The sequence below is a fragment of the Parus major genome, chromosome 1, assembly GCF_001522545.3.
Source record: "Parus major isolate Abel chromosome 1, Parus_major1.1, whole genome shotgun sequence".
Taxonomy (NCBI): domain Eukaryota; kingdom Metazoa; phylum Chordata; class Aves; order Passeriformes; family Paridae; genus Parus; species Parus major.
Genome location: NC_031768.1, coordinates 88,220,468 through 88,235,883, shown reverse-complemented (window position 1 = coordinate 88,235,883; position 15,416 = coordinate 88,220,468). Strand labels below are relative to the sequence as shown.

The 15,416-nt window shown below is 43.1% G+C and overlaps 1 protein-coding gene across 1 annotated transcript in view; it reads right to left on the bottom strand.

Annotated features, from left to right (window-relative positions):
- The window catches only part of TBX15 (T-box transcription factor 15), a 90,832-nt gene extending 75,879 nt beyond the window's left edge, over positions 1 to 14,953 (bottom strand). The window contains exon 1 of the mRNA XM_015648168.3: positions 14,491 to 14,953. Within this exon, the coding sequence (XP_015503654.1) occupies positions 14,491 to 14,692 (202 nt within the window). The 5' untranslated portion in view covers positions 14,693 to 14,953. The remainder of the gene's footprint in view (positions 1 to 14,490) is intronic.
- Positions 14,954 to 15,416: the final 463 nt, after the last annotated feature.

Below are 15,416 nucleotides of genomic sequence, written 5' to 3'. Positions count from 1 at the left end.
ATAATCTTAGGCAAACGCTTGCAATCTGTCTCTCATTAAAAGATTTTTTTGCACTTCTGGTTAACACAGGGAATTTTTTGAATTGCCCTTTAAAAGAAGATTTCACATCCACTTTTGCCTGGAGGGAAACCCATGCTGCCACAAATATATCTGCTGAAAAAAGGGGAATGCTCCTGTTGAGTGATTCGCACCAAGACAGCAGGCAGCTCTGCCTTCAAGTCCCAGATGTTACCTACTTGCTGCAAACCTAATTGGACAAATCTATATGTAAAACAATGTTTCTCCCGTTAAAAAGAGAGCCCTTTTTTTGCTGCTCTATACAAAAACGTGTGAAAATTCCATTGTAAAATGAAAGTAGCTTTCACAACTAAATGCATGAAACCTCTCTTGCAAAGCACAGTTCTGTTATTTTTAGCCATCAAATGTAACACTAACAAAAGTATCTAACACTCACTGCCATAAATAATAAAAAGTAAGTGCAAAAAGGGAATGGAGAAGAATGGTATTTCTAAAATACCTATGATATGTTAAATGTTTAAATACAGTGGTTTTGTGTCCCTAGAAAAAGATTATACTACATTCCTATACAAAAAACATATCAAAAATATTAGTATTATATGGAATACATATGTATAAAACAATAATTTTAATTATACATAACATATACATGCACATATTATAGATCTGTCTAGAGAGGGAGAGACTTATACATGCACATGATGTGGAGAAAGTGTATAGCAAGTAAAATGGGATTCAAACTCTGTCCAGTATTAAACAGTCACTTTTTCTGAGTTGGTAAGAGTAGCAGAAATACCTTCACTGAAAAAACAAATCCTCAGTTCTTAAAAAAAATCTTAGAACAGAAACACAAAAGAGAGGGAGAACTACATTTGCTAAAAACGGGGAATATAGAAGTATAAGTCATCGTCACTGTTATGCTTCTGTTCAAATGCAGCAAATGGATGGGCTAGAGTTCTGAGTTGCTTGTTGAATTTAGTCCCAAATAAGTATCTAAAGATTCTTGTGAAGAAAAACAAACAAACAAATATTTTCTAATAACTTTTGAAAGTCATGTCCTCATTTAAAAAAATAACTGTTTTTATCTGTTTCAGGGTAGTCGAAATGCAATTGATGAAAATGCAAATGCTAGATCTCCAGTTTGGAAAATCCCTTGTCCAAGGAACTCAATCACTGACTTATTCCTGTTTTTTCCTTATTAAATCAGGATGCTTTTTGAGCCAACAATTTGAATTGGGAATCCTGCTATGTTTAATTGCTCTACAAACTCTGCAAACTAGGCCTCCAGCTTCAGATTCCTCTGCCCTCACAAATGAGAAATTATTGCTTTCTATTCACTTGTTTATTGTTAAGACATACAAGAATAAAGGGGGTTTTTCACAATATCTTGGACAAAGAGGAAACATAGTTCAGGAATTTTTTTCAGGTTTTTTTTTCACAAAATATTCCTTTTTAAATGATATCTCATCTGTAATTCATTGTGCACTAAAAAAAACCAAAAACCCTCAAGACCTCTGTTCTATTTCACAAAACTCTACTTTTATTATTTCTTCATTTTTAATTTAAGATTTCCCTTGTACTGAGATTTGATTTCCTACTCAAATACCATTGACGGTTCTTTCAAATTTATTATTAAATTATATCAAACTCAGACCACAAGTGAAATAATGACAAATCCTGGTTGAAGTCCCCTTATGACAGAGATATCAGGGAAGAGTTAGGAGCATTTGTGCTCAAAGAGGCAAGGAAGATCACATCTTAGTGTGTACCTGGGAAAAAATTCAGCCAACCACAGCATAAAGAGTTGGTGTGGATGTTGTCTCATTAAAGGAGGGTGACTGACCACCAACACCTTCAAAATGTTACTCTTTGTACAGCTGCAATGGCCTGGGGCCCTGGGTGTGAGCTGATGCTCTGCTGTGCTGTTAAAGGTGAGCGAGGGACAGCTCGGGGCTGTCACCAGGAGTCACCAGACAAAGATGTCACCAGGAGTCACCAGATAAAGATGTCACCAAAAGTCACCAGACAAAGATGTCACCAGGAGTCACCAGACAAAGATGTCACCAAAAGTCACCAGACAAAGTACGTGCAGCGGCCCGAGCGCTAACAATGAATCACATCCCGCTTTAGAAACTGAGCTGGACAAACACCCTGACCTACAGGAGGAAAGCCACAGCTCAGACAGGTCAGAAATAATACAACTGTGAAGGTGGAATAAAGGAAAAAAGAAAGCAGAAATGGTGGGGGGGTGAAGAAGACTAAAAATTAAATGCTTAATTGTCAGGAAAAAAATTAAAAATAAATATTATATGCTTCATTAGATGGCCATAATAATAAGGTTTTTCTTACCATTTGTCTGCACAGCAAACATCATTGTAAATGGTACAGCAAAAAGCAACTATCTGAGACGTAATTATTTATATTTTAATTAATGACTGTCAAGCATCCTCATGAATACTCAGTAGTTCTTTGAATATTAACAAATAAAATGATTGAGAGTCGGTTCACAAACACATATTCTCATTCAACTGCAAATAACTGCAACAAAAAAACAATTCTACTATTCATAATTTTTCATTTTAGTTTGGGAGCCCTAGCCAGAATGGCATTTTAAAAAACTTTTGTTGCTGTGCAGAAAACTGGTCCCTCTTCCTTCCAGCCATGCCCCCAGGAAAAACACACACATAAACAATACAACAAGTACAATTTTTGAGTAGAGGAAGACTAAATTATCTGAAGTACATGATTATTATAAATTGAGTTCAATTATTACAAACCTTAACAATCAGAAATGTGCTACGCATAATTTAATTAGCAATTAGAAATTGCCTCTAGGTACACCTATAGAATAAATAACTACAGTCACTGCAATTATCTCTAACACAGTCTCTCTGATACATCAAAGACTTCTGTATACTGATAATTTAAATATTAATACTATAAAGCATGAAATATATGATGTTTATGTTCAGTGAAAATACATAATATTCAGCCAATGCAACTGCAAAATATAATAGACTTAACTCCATGTGTAGCATCTATTGATTATAACAAGGCCAAAGACCTGCACAGAGTAGCAAAAGTTGCAAACAGGATTTTAAATATGGTTCTAAAAATCCTGTGGAACTGACTATAAGAGAAAATATTCTCTCTAGAAGAGTATTTTTAATTTTTACTGAAATTCCTAACTTTTTTGCACATAAATCATGGAGAACAAAGACCATGGGAAGAAACCCCGCTCTTTTCCATGAAAGCTTCTTCTTAACTGATAGGTCCTCCTTTTCCTCTCTTACATATTTAAACTACACCAAATTATTACAGTTACTGGTATAAAGTCCTAAGTTGTCTGTGGAAACCATTTTGAATAGTGTATTTCATGTATAGGAACCATGCTATTCATTATTCTGGAAAAAAAATAAAAACAACACAGGAAGGTACCCAGATGCAGGGAAAAACTCTGAAAATAGTTTCTAATTTCTTCTCATGCTGAGAGCAGCTGGTGGGTAGGAAATGAAGCTCCAAACCGCTCCCTTTCCCACCTCATTCTCCTCTTCCTTCCCAACAGTGATCCCTCTCTCTGGTTTTCTATCAGTTTTCTGGTTTTCTACTCCTTTGCCACTGTTGACTCATCTTTTCCTGATTTCCCATCATTTCATTCCCAGGAGGACGATGTACACCTGTGGCTCGACATCAACACAGTGGTGACTTGGTTTGTTCCCTGGAATATTGCATCCCTTGTCCCAGCCAATTGAGCCCCTAATAAGGGTTCAGGACACCCAGTCCTCATCCAGCTAAGCTACAGCACAATTATTATTGATTTGCTATTTTTCTATCATTTCTCAGCCCAAGGACAAGTCAGCACCTACAGAAGCCTATGGATATTCCAGTCCTGCAGGTGTCTGAGAGCACAACCAGGAGCAGGGCATCTGACACTGCAACAGAACAGAGGCTAAAACTGCCCCAGAAATTTTCCATTCCCCTTTGGGGCTGAACTGCCTTTCTGTGGAAGGCTGTAAACATACTGGATTGGTTTCTTATGTTCCCTGTGTGTACTCAATACAACCTCTTTTCATTTTTTTCTAAATCAATTATTCCAGCATTGCCCTGGATAAATGATGCTCAGCACCTTAATGTAACTTGAGCAAACAGTCCTGAAACTCTCTTAATAACCAGCCAATTCACAATCCAATCTTTCATTCTGAGAAGCAGACTGAGGTGGCTTTTTTTATTCCTGAAGCCACATTCTACTGCTATGTTTTCACAAAAGCGATTAATTATTGTCCATTTCTGTAACAGCACGCTGCTAGGCACTTCCACAGCTGCCCTCCCTTTCCCCAGCTCAGGCACAATTTCCTGAGCTATGGAGTGAACAGAATTACACTGTACAGAATAATCCAAGGAGTCTCTAATGGGGCAGTGTGGGCTTTCTGCCGCTCCGTCAGCATTGCAGGGACCTGTGTAACAGCGCTGTGATGTTACAGTTCATGTGGCTAACACTCCTGAAGTGAAGTGAATAATGTGATTGCCCTGCCACTAGGCACATGGAGACTTTGCTAGGCTTGTTTGATGGTAAATGAAGACTTTTTTATTTTCTCCAAAGAGCTTGGCACAGGAAACCCCCAAATCCTAAGATAATAAATCTTCTATTTATCTTTAAAATTCCAGAGCAAAATAAAAACCATTAAGCACTCACAGTCATGGGCTGAATTCTGTATTTTCATAGCTTGCTACAATCTTCTGGCACAAAAAGATTAAGCTCTATGAAGCAAAAAAATAACTTTTCAGTGTAAAAATAACTGCCTCGTTGCCTTGTATGGAGCACTTATTATTGTATTACACAATTAAATGGCAGGAGCACTTAGAAATTGCAAAGACAGGCACAATCCAGAAACCTGCATCTGATCCAACCTGATTGTTTTCACACTATCAGGCATTTGCACTAAATCTGAAGAGCAAACATGAACCAACTATAGCATAAAATGATCACCCAGGTATTAACCTCACTGTCATGATTAACTCCTATAGGCTGACACGGTATTGAAGCAGAAGAGAAAGGAATCCCCTCAAAATTATTCCAGTCCTCCCTGTTGTGCTGAGGAGGAGCCTCCTTTCTGGCTACCACAGACCCTTTAGGGTATCTCAGAGCAGAAATCAAGGGAGAGGTTAAGATCTCCACGGTGATTACACATTCTTAACACCACTGAAAATAAGGTCACAGAAGTTGCACCCTTGAAAATCAGCACCATACAGTCCTATTTGAAGTGCAGATGCTTGGCATGTCAAAGAATCAGGCCCTCCTTTAGCAGTGCTTCCAAGCAGCCTCCATGCTAGGATACGTCAACTAAAAATTTAGTATTGCCAGTTCCAGTTCTTGCCTGGTATTTCATTACAAGCTAAGGCAGCAGCAGAGTCCAGCACTACCTGAAGGCTGAATTTTGCTCTTAAAGAAACCAGTAGGAGTGTTTCCATTAAGTCTGAGAGGGTATAAGGTAATACTCAACAGGTTTTCCACTATCGTTTCACCTTGGTAAGCAAGGCTGCATAAAGCACAATTAAAACTCATTTGCATTTTTTCTGTGCTAAGTGCAAAGATGAAAAAGAGTGCTGACAGGCAGAACCGGGATCATTTCTTCATCAAAGAAAGTGATTCTTGTAGAAGTCATTAAATGTGTTTACAATAACACCTATGAACATTTAATAATTGACCTTTCAATAGGATCCTCAGAGCAGGATTGAAAACAGTCCAGTGTGGTGATTAGGTGAAAAGTAAAAAATCTACTTGTGAATCTCCATCTATTCCCAAGCTTCCTTCTTCCTCACTAAACTCAGACTTACAGAATTGATCTACAGGCATTTCAGGGTAAACCAAGAAGAGCCTATTTTTAAAGCCTCCCTAAACTACACATCATATGCACCATACATTTCTAAATGTTGTAACATGTTCTCATTGGAATTATTTTCTCTGCATAGGCATCCACACAAATGCTGGTATCAGAAGAAAGCAGCACTTCTGATATCCCTTTTAGGAATATTGCTATTACTAGTGCAGCTTCTTAAAAAGTTATTAATGCACAGTTCTTCACTCTTATTAAAAGCAAAGACACTTCAAGGTCCTCAATTTTCTCCTTGGTTTTGGGGGAGATTTCTGATCAGTGAGTTCTCTATTTCCTGAAGCTCCTACAAGCTGAAGCTCAGGTTTGTTAATTCATTGGTGATGGAAAAAATGTCAGTGTTAGCCAAGAGTGCATCCAGCCCCTGAGTGAAGTCAAAGAACTGTAAGTCATTCATAACCATTCTGTGTGCCCTGGCCCACTGATTTTAAAACAATTTTTGCTGTGGCTGCATTCATATAAATGTGCTGAATATTAATATGATTTGTGTCAGCTTTTAACCAGTTGGTTAAGTACTCTTCAGAAACACTAAATTGGTTCTTTCAAACGTGGTTTGCAATAATTCCTTCCCAAGCTCCTTTCCAAGAGTTACACATGTGGACATAGTTGGAAATATCCTTTTAACAATACTGGAAGATTTCTTTCCCAAAAAGCAAAAGTCTTGAGAAGAATGAACAGGTGCAGTGGCAGTGAAGTGAAGCCATCAACTTTGACAGGGACTAAGTTCTATCATGCAAGACTTCAGCTGCACTTCTTTTTTAATTGTATATATATGTATATATGTATATATGTATATATGTATATATGTATATATGTATATATGTATATATGTATATATGTATATATGTATATATNTATATATGTATATATGTATATATGTATATATGTATATATGTATATATGTATATATGTATATATGTATATATGTATATATGTATATATTAGAAGAAACAAAAAATCCATTAAATCCTTCAGAATTTGACAAAGAGCTTTGACGTATAGAAAAATGAAAAATGGGAACAGGTTTTGAGTGTCCAAATGCTTGATTTGAGTATTAGATAAAAAAAATGCTTTATTCTTTATTTGCTAATTCATTCTATGATCTATTTTAAAAGTACTTTTTAATTAATTGAAACAAGGAGGCTTGGGATCTATTTCTAAAATGGTTGCACAACTTAAAAACATGAAGTAGTTTGATGATACAAAAATAAATACTGAAAGACTGGCCAAACCCTAAGTTTTCCTGATTCTCCATAAAATAAAAAACTTTTAAAAATCTTTGACTAATCTAAATCTAAGTGAATCCTCACCTCCTTCATTTTTTTTTTTTTTCTTCTGAGTCCCAGAATTAAAATCCTCCATTGCTGTGAATCAGTGTGTGCTGGCCTAAGCCACTCACTGGGTGAATCCTCCCCTGCAACAGCTGCGAGGCTGCATTTGCAAACACACAGCCAACAGTGGACAGCCCACTGTCACAGGGCTCTGACTCAGACAGTCCTTTCACCATCTCCACAATGCTCTCAGATCAATAGCTCAATTAGGCAAAGGGTATATGAAAATATTATTGTAAATATTATTGTAGCAAGTGCTTTTATCACTTCTGGGATTGATTTACTGATTCATTGTTTACTGACCTTGAAGAATATGCAATTAAAAGATGCCCCCAGGACACAAATTGCTACTAGAATTTCAGTTGGCACACATTTCTTCTCAGTTTCAAAAATTCTCAATCTGTTTTCAAAGATATCTCAATTTAGTTTTGCCATACCATTGTGTTATCTCTCCCTAGCACTTCTCACTAGAGCACACTACAGTTTTAACACGGGAAATGCAGTGGGGTTGTATTTTGAGACAGCAGATGTTTCACAGGTGTAAAGGTTGCAATCATAACTTATTTTCAACAGTATTGGAAATAAGCAGCAGAAAGCTACACCTTTGGGGTTTTCCCCCCTCTGGAAAAAAAAGTCTCAGCATTGCTGCACGGTACAGTCTATCTGAGGAAATTGTAGTTCAAATAAAAAGCTATAGAAGCAAAATCTTTCAGTGCCCTGCTATGCAGAGCTGCTCTGGACAGGATTAGGAACTGGAGAACTGGGAGGACCCCACTTGCATTTTCCTTACACCCAGGTGCCCACTGCTCTTCCCAAAGGAGCCACACAGCTCCCAGGCTGACAGACAGTGCCCAGATGTGTGTATACCCACAATGCCTTTTCTGTCAGGACTTAAACAGAAGGTCCCAGCCCATTACTGCCAATTAACTGCATTATTTAAGAGGATGTCAGAGAACTAAGAGCTAGCACAAAATCCTGTAACTCCATCAGCGGGCACTAGCATGCTCAGCCCCTCTGGGAAACTCTGTCGATCTCTGAAATGTTGTCAGGTCTAGAAAATTCAAGTTTCTTTCACTGAATTTGATTTTATGTCACGAGTGTAAACTACAGATCTCAATACGGACACTTGGGTTGATTTAAATCACACCTGAATTGATTTTACTAATTTTACAAAAAGGGAAATGTAAATGCCATCTGATCTTATATCAATACATTCAGAATTTTTTTCAATATTTTCAGACTGGTTTTAGTGCATTATTTAAACTATTGTAATCTAGATCAGAAGGCAGGAAAAGAAATGATGGAAAAAAGAAAAAAATTTGGTCTTTGAAGACCTAAGACTGCAAGCAAAGATTCATTCAGGAATCCAGCGGATTACAATAGGAACAGAGATCTGTGTGAGTAGAAGTGACTCAAATGGCACCAACTGTGTTGTAAAACAATGTAAATGCTCTTTCCTGAATGCAGAGCTCTTGGAAGGCATCTTTCAACTTTTCCATCTGAAAAAAGCATCAGTTTTCCTTAAAGACAGATACGGGTAAGGCAGGCAGGACACTTCTGCCTGAGGAGGGGCTAGCTGGGCTGATATTTGATATAAGCGCTCAGTCCCAAATGGGAGGAGGGAGAAGTGATTGATGGTTCGTAAGGAATTACTTGACTTTTGCTTGTAACAGAAGCTTTTTGGATTCTCTCAAAGTTCTTGCTGAAGACAAGAAACAGCTTTTGAAACAGCAGCTTTTCCCCTTACCAGCAGATGGAATAAACCTGTGTGAAAAATGCTGCAGTTTTAATATACATGTGAAAGAAAGAAAGAAAGAAATTGTTTGACACACTGCCCTTTTACTAATGCTCTGCTGCTCTTTAAGGTTTGCCTCAATTATTCTATTACCTGCCCTCTTAATGCAGTGTGTGTGATTTGTCTCTACAGGAGGAGTTTCACAAACCCTGTTCACAAACAGTTCCCCAATTCAGTAAGACACAGATTATCACAGGAACAAATCCTTCCTCTCTGTCTTCTTGGGCTCCAAGGTCAGAGGAGTATGAACTTGACTAAGACAGTCCTTTCCCAAGCCCCTACAGGGCTCAGCTCTCCTGGCTCTCATCGGGACAACTCCATCTGCCTCCTACAATTGTCTCCTCTGGGAAAGACGAGAGCATTGGCTCTCCTGCTGGGGTATGGGGGGAACAGAGATATAAGGAGGGGCAGATTTTCGCATTTCCTTCCATCGTGTACACAAGGGAGCAATGGATCTGAGCTCCGTATCCCTACTCAAAGAGGCAAACTGATGATCCAACAGGTGGAATGAATTCATACAATCCCAGTCACACACAAATTCGTTAGAAAGACTTCTCATCAATAACGCTCAGTCCCAAGGCAAAGGCAAAGCTGACACTGTCTGTCTTACATCTCGTTGTCACAGAGCATTGCTCATCTACGAGCCTCAAGGAACATGCAGAGGACCATGTACGCCAGTGTGCTCTACCTCGGGAAAGAGATGAAAAAAAATTGCTCTGCCAGCTCCTGAAATCCTAGCCCCATCTACTCACACAAAAGCTGAAGTGAGAAACCGAATTAAGTCACTCCCTCTTCACGGGTTTAACAGGCATTGCTCAAAGCATGGACTCCATCAATATAAGCATTCAGAAGTAAGGATATTAAAACAAACAAACAAATAACCAAATAACTAAATAAATAAACAAATAAGTAGAAGGGTCAATCTCATTTTCTCCTGCTCTTAAAATCTCTTTACGTCTCTGGAGGGTGAGGTAAAGACCCGCACCCCCGCCGGTGGAGGGGGTTTGCCCGTGGGCAAGGAGGAGCAGGAACCCCTCGGCAGAGCGGGGTTGGGATGGACATCGATGCAACCTCTCGGGAGACACAGGAGAACAACACTCCAGGCTAAAAGAGCTGAAGGTTTTGCTCTTGTCAGCCACTGAAAGCTTTGTCAAACTGCCGGATCTTAATCTTACGGATAAGCATAAATAATAGATACATTGAGAGTCTTAAAATGTGTGCCGTGTTTTTCTCTCTTTGCAGGGGCTCGCAATAGTTGGCCAGATTAGATTCAGGTAAACACAAGGAATGAATAATTAAATTCTCAAAAATGTCTTGTTTTCTTTTGTTTAATTTGTTGTTTGAGGGTTGTTTGTTTTAGGGTGGTTTGGGTTTTTTTTTTATCCGGTAGGTGCACTTTTAATATATGCAACCAAAAATACCGATGGGATGGACGTGTGATACAAAGACTGCACCGGCAGTAAAATTCGTTTACAAAATCGCTTGTGTGTTTCTTCGCGAGGGAAAGGACGGACCCAAAGCCGAAAAAGTCTATTTATCTGCCGCACCGTTTTGTTCTGCCTCTGAAGCGCCTGTGCTCGTCTCGCCGTGAAGAGACCCTGGCCGCCTGAAGGAGCAGCCGTTCTCCAGGGAGACACGTTCCACCCACTCACTCCAAAAAATCAAAAAAAGTCTTAAACTCTAGACGGGGAAAGGAACGAGCTCGGCTCTGCCTCGGTCTGTCCCAGCGCCCTCGGGGTGGCGAAGGGACGGGCCGACGAACGGCACCGCCGTCGAGGACGGTAAACAATATATACATCAGGGGAGGCAACGCCTGGGGCCCCCGTGACCTTTCCGCTGCTCAGGTTAAATCTATAAATACCCAGAAGACATCCGAGCCCATTGTTTTGCTGCCCTCTGAAACCGAACCTGCCAAGGGGACGGAGGGGCGTCCCACCACCCTCCTCCTCCTCCTCCTCCTCCTTTGGCCTGTCGGAGGCGAGAACTGAGTGCCGGGGAGGATGCGGGGGCAGCAGGGGAGGCTCCCCGGAGCCCCTGGGCCAGCTCTGCCTCCCCCGGCCCGGCCGCGGCCCCACTCCCCAGTGCACGGGGTGGTGGGGAGAGAAGGTGAGAGCCGCTGTAATCCCGAATTCCTTTTCACAACTTAGTGGTTGAACCCGCACATGATTAAAATCCACATTTATCCCCCTTTTAAATGAGTCTCGTAAAAAAAGCACATTAACTCTGGCGACAAAACTCGCGGCTGAGACATAAATAAGTCGGATGCTCGGGAGATGTTTTTTACAAACCTGGGGGACTTATCCGCTTGCTTTTCTCACCTTTGCCCACGCCACAGCCCGACCCGGCACCTCCCAGCCTGCTACCTCTCTTCTCCCAGGAAGATGCGGCCCCGGAGGGAGGGGAGGTCTCGCCAATATCGTCACCGAAGAGTTTGGGCACGGCTGTAAGATGGCACGTAAGGGGTCAGGGACTCCGCCAAAACGGGTTAAAACGAGTAGCGCTGCCTCCCAGGCGCTCCCGAAGGCTGCAGTTTGTACGCGTTCCGCACAGATCCGCAGCGATGCGGGGAGAGAAGCGCGGCCGCCCCGCCGCCTCCTGCCCTCGGCCCTGCCGGAGGATGTGTCCCGCTCTTGGGAGAGAAACCCTCACACCCGCCTGCACGCAAAAGATCTGGGAAAAGGAGAGAGAAGCCTTACACTATCCGTGACCGCGTTTAGCTCCCCGCACTGAATGGTTTTCAGACCCCCCCGCGCTGAAATGGAGGCAATTTAGGCGAAAAGATGGATAAATGGGACTAGACCGATGTAGGTTATCCCACGAAAACCAAGACTTAATTTCCCCGCGCGAACTGTACTACTTGCGGCCTCTCCACAAGCACCCCGTACCAGCAATACCGCCAGCAGAAGGAACAGCCCGTCACTACTCGAGGGCAGCGGCTTTGAGTGTTGAACCTTTGGGACGCTATAAAAATTCCCTTTTCTAATTTCTTTTTCTTTTTTTTTTTTTTTTCTTCTTCTTTTTTCTTTTTTTTTTTTTTTTTTGTTATATCACTGGAGATTTGGCAAGTTTAAAATACGTTAGGTGTAAAGTTTGTTCTTAATTAGGTCTTGTAAAGATGGAATTTGGTGGTCATTATAGAGCCGCTAATCAATTTTCACCCAGCAGCAAAAGTACACCGCGGAGGAATTAGGTTTAATGAAGTGACTGTGCAAATTACAGTCGCGGACTTTATTTAAAGTCTATCAACCTCCTAAAAATGATTTCTCAAACTGTTCTTGATTTCCTTTGCTTTATGAAAAACATCACGTTTGCTTTCTGAGGTTTCAGGCACTAACAGACATTCCCTCTCTCCAACCTGGCGCACAGAGAGTTTTCCAATTTCACAATTCGAATTCACAGAGAAATAGGCAAATTAAACTTTTAGACCATAGAAAAGTATACCCCATTGCGACTAAAAACTTATGAGAAACGGTTCTAAAATAAAAAGAAAAACTGTAAAACTGTTAAGGAAAAAAAAGAAAAAAGAAGACTGATGCGCAGAATACACTGTGTTATTAGAAAGCAGATTTTTGTTTCTGGTCGCGTATTTATTCTTTTGAACGGGGAAGCCTCTGAAACCGTAGGCTATTTTTTGACTGGTTGATCGGTGCTGTTCCCTCTCTTTTATGCCCGTCCCTTCTCTGAGAGAGACGACCCTGGCAGCAGATTTTACCTATTTCTCCCTAGGAGCCGCACCGGAAAAGGCTGCCGCTGTTGAAAGCAAATTGAAATGCGGTTCCTTGAGGGCGTAGAGGGGCGAGATCTTCATGGTCTTTAACTCCCTTTAAAACACTTTAAATATCCGTTTTTACAATAAATATTTTTTGATACTTCGATCTAAAATTCTCTTTTTTTTCCCCCTCTGTTTGTTTTTGGTTTTTTTGTTGATTTGGGTTTTTTAATCTGAATTTTGGGCAGCTTATGCTAATTGATAGCTCAGGGAACGTCACGCAAAATAAATAAAATAAATTTTAAAAAGTGTTTGCTGTCCCAATGCAGCAAAATGGACTTGGCAGGAGTGGAGGATATTTCTGCCCTTTTTCTTAGGGTCTGCGCAAAGAAATCGTTTGACCTTTTTGCCCAATCCGAGCATTAAAAGCAAAGAGAAATCACCTAAAATTCGCCTTCTGCCCAGGCTATAACTGTGGGAGCGGGGCCGCTCCTTCCGTCCCCTGTAAAGGCCCTGAGGAGCGGGGAGAGGGGACGGCGAGAAGGACGCGGGGACAGTTCGAGGAGCGAGGCCCATCGCGTTTTCACCCTCGGGATGGTCGCGGATCCGCGGCTGCGTTTGCGGAAGGTCGTTTTAGGCCGGAGAGAATCGGCCTGGGGAGGGAGGGGACAAGAGGAGACCGAGGGTTTGCCTTGAGCCAAATGATAGCTGCGAGCTACTGGATCTCTTTTAAATAAAAATAAACAAACGAGAATTTAAAACTAAAAGTGCAGACACCAGGAGGGGAGTGGTGTGCTCCCTCTCCCCTAACCCTGTCCCGCCGGCCCTGGGGCCGCGGGCCCGGCGCTGCTCCGCTGGCTGCGGCTCCCGGGAGGATCCAGGCTCGGCGGCGGGGCTGGACTCCTCGCAGTGCCCCTTACCCGCTGAGGTTGTTTTCCTGCCGGGAGGGTTTTCCCTCCGGAGAGGGAAGGTCCCCCCTCCCCGTCCCCCCGCGGCCGGTGCGCTCCGTACCGGGAGCGAAGCGAGGCCGCGCCGGCCGGAACCCAGCGGGTCCGATCCCGGGAGAAGGGTCCCGAGCTGCGGGGGTGTACAGCGGGTCCCCATCGCTCCGGGGCCCCGGGGCAGCGCTGATCCTGGACGCCCATATCCTCCTCCTACACCGAAAGCTCCGCTTAGGGCGGCAGGGTCTCCGCGGGGAGGACACGGGGGGTGGCCGGTGACTCGGAAAAGATGAGAGGCGTGCATCCCGCACCCCACTCCTTTGCCCTCGACCCAGCCGGCAACTCCACGATCGGGGCTCGGGAAACTCTGGGGCAAAACGAAACGCGTGTCCCGAGACAGCCGGGAAGGACTATCGCGATCGACAAGGACGAAGGGAGTGGAAGGAGAGAGGGATAAAAAGGAAGCAGAGGGAACACGCCGCCCCTCGCAGGAGATCACGGAGCTATGTGGGGGGGTGAAGAGAGACAGCGAGTAGGATAAAGTCCCCGTAAACTGCAAGGGGGGAAAAAAGTAAAAAAAATTAAAAAAAAAAAAGAAAAAAAGGAAAAAAAAAGTCCCACACAAAACCAGCAGCATAAAAAAGAAATCTCCGCAAAATTCCCGCTTCTTTTTTCCTGTGCTCCCAGTCTCGGATGTTTTCCGGGACGCGCTGCCCCGCGGGCAGCTCCCGGCAGGACTCAGGGCGAGAGACTGGGAGGGAGCGGGGCAGAAGGGGGGTCCCGAAAAGAAAGGAGTCGCACTAACCGGGGTTGAGGTCCAGGCACTGAGTCGGGTCTTCATTGTCCCCCAGCTGGCCGTTGGGGCTGAGGCTTTCCATGGACAAATCCAGCCCCTTGTCCTCCCAGTCTCGCAGTTTCCTCTTTTTATTTGTCCCGATCAAGGCTTCTACCGAGAAAGCGTGCGCTCGGGAGCTGAGGGCCACCGCCGATCTTCGCCTCTCACTCATCTTATCCCCCAGCCCAGACCCTTGGGCAGAGGAGCGACCAGTGGCTGCGAGCACACAGCTCGGGGACCAGAGGCAGAGCCTCTTGCCTCTTTCTCCCCCCCCACCCCTCCCCAGCTGCACCCCCAGAAGAACCAGCCCTCAGTCTCCTGAAGGCACTACATGAGGCTGCAGATACTCCGCAGGCAGAGCCAGGAGGGTGTGCTCAGCCCAGGTCCCAGCACTTGCTCAGAGGGGCTGCAGGCTGGATTTCTTTTTTTTTTTTTTTTTTTTTTTTTCTTCTCCCCTTTCCTTCTGTCTCTCTCTGATTGATCCAAACTTCTGGGATTTTTTTTTTCTCCAAGAGTTAGGCAGGCTGCGTGCGCCTGTCAAGGAAAAAAAAAAAAAAAAAAAAGGGAAAAAAAAATGTCCCCGGCCAATAGGAGGGAGAGCTCGGGAGAGACCCAAAAGCTGCGACCCAATAGGGAGGGGAGGGAGACTCGGGCTTGAGGGAGAGGAATTTTGGCCATCTGAGTCCTGGAGCACCGGCAGGGAGAATTAACTGTTTGAAGAACCGGGAGCCAGTAGGAAACCCATAATTCTAAACACAGAGAGGTAACAACTCCCGCGCTTCTCTCCGCCGCACCCAACTTTCCCAAACTCTGCTGCTGGCTAATCCCCACGCAAAGCACCCGAGAGGTGCTTTACCACCCAGCGGCGCCGGATGACGGGGCGTTTTAAAACTTCA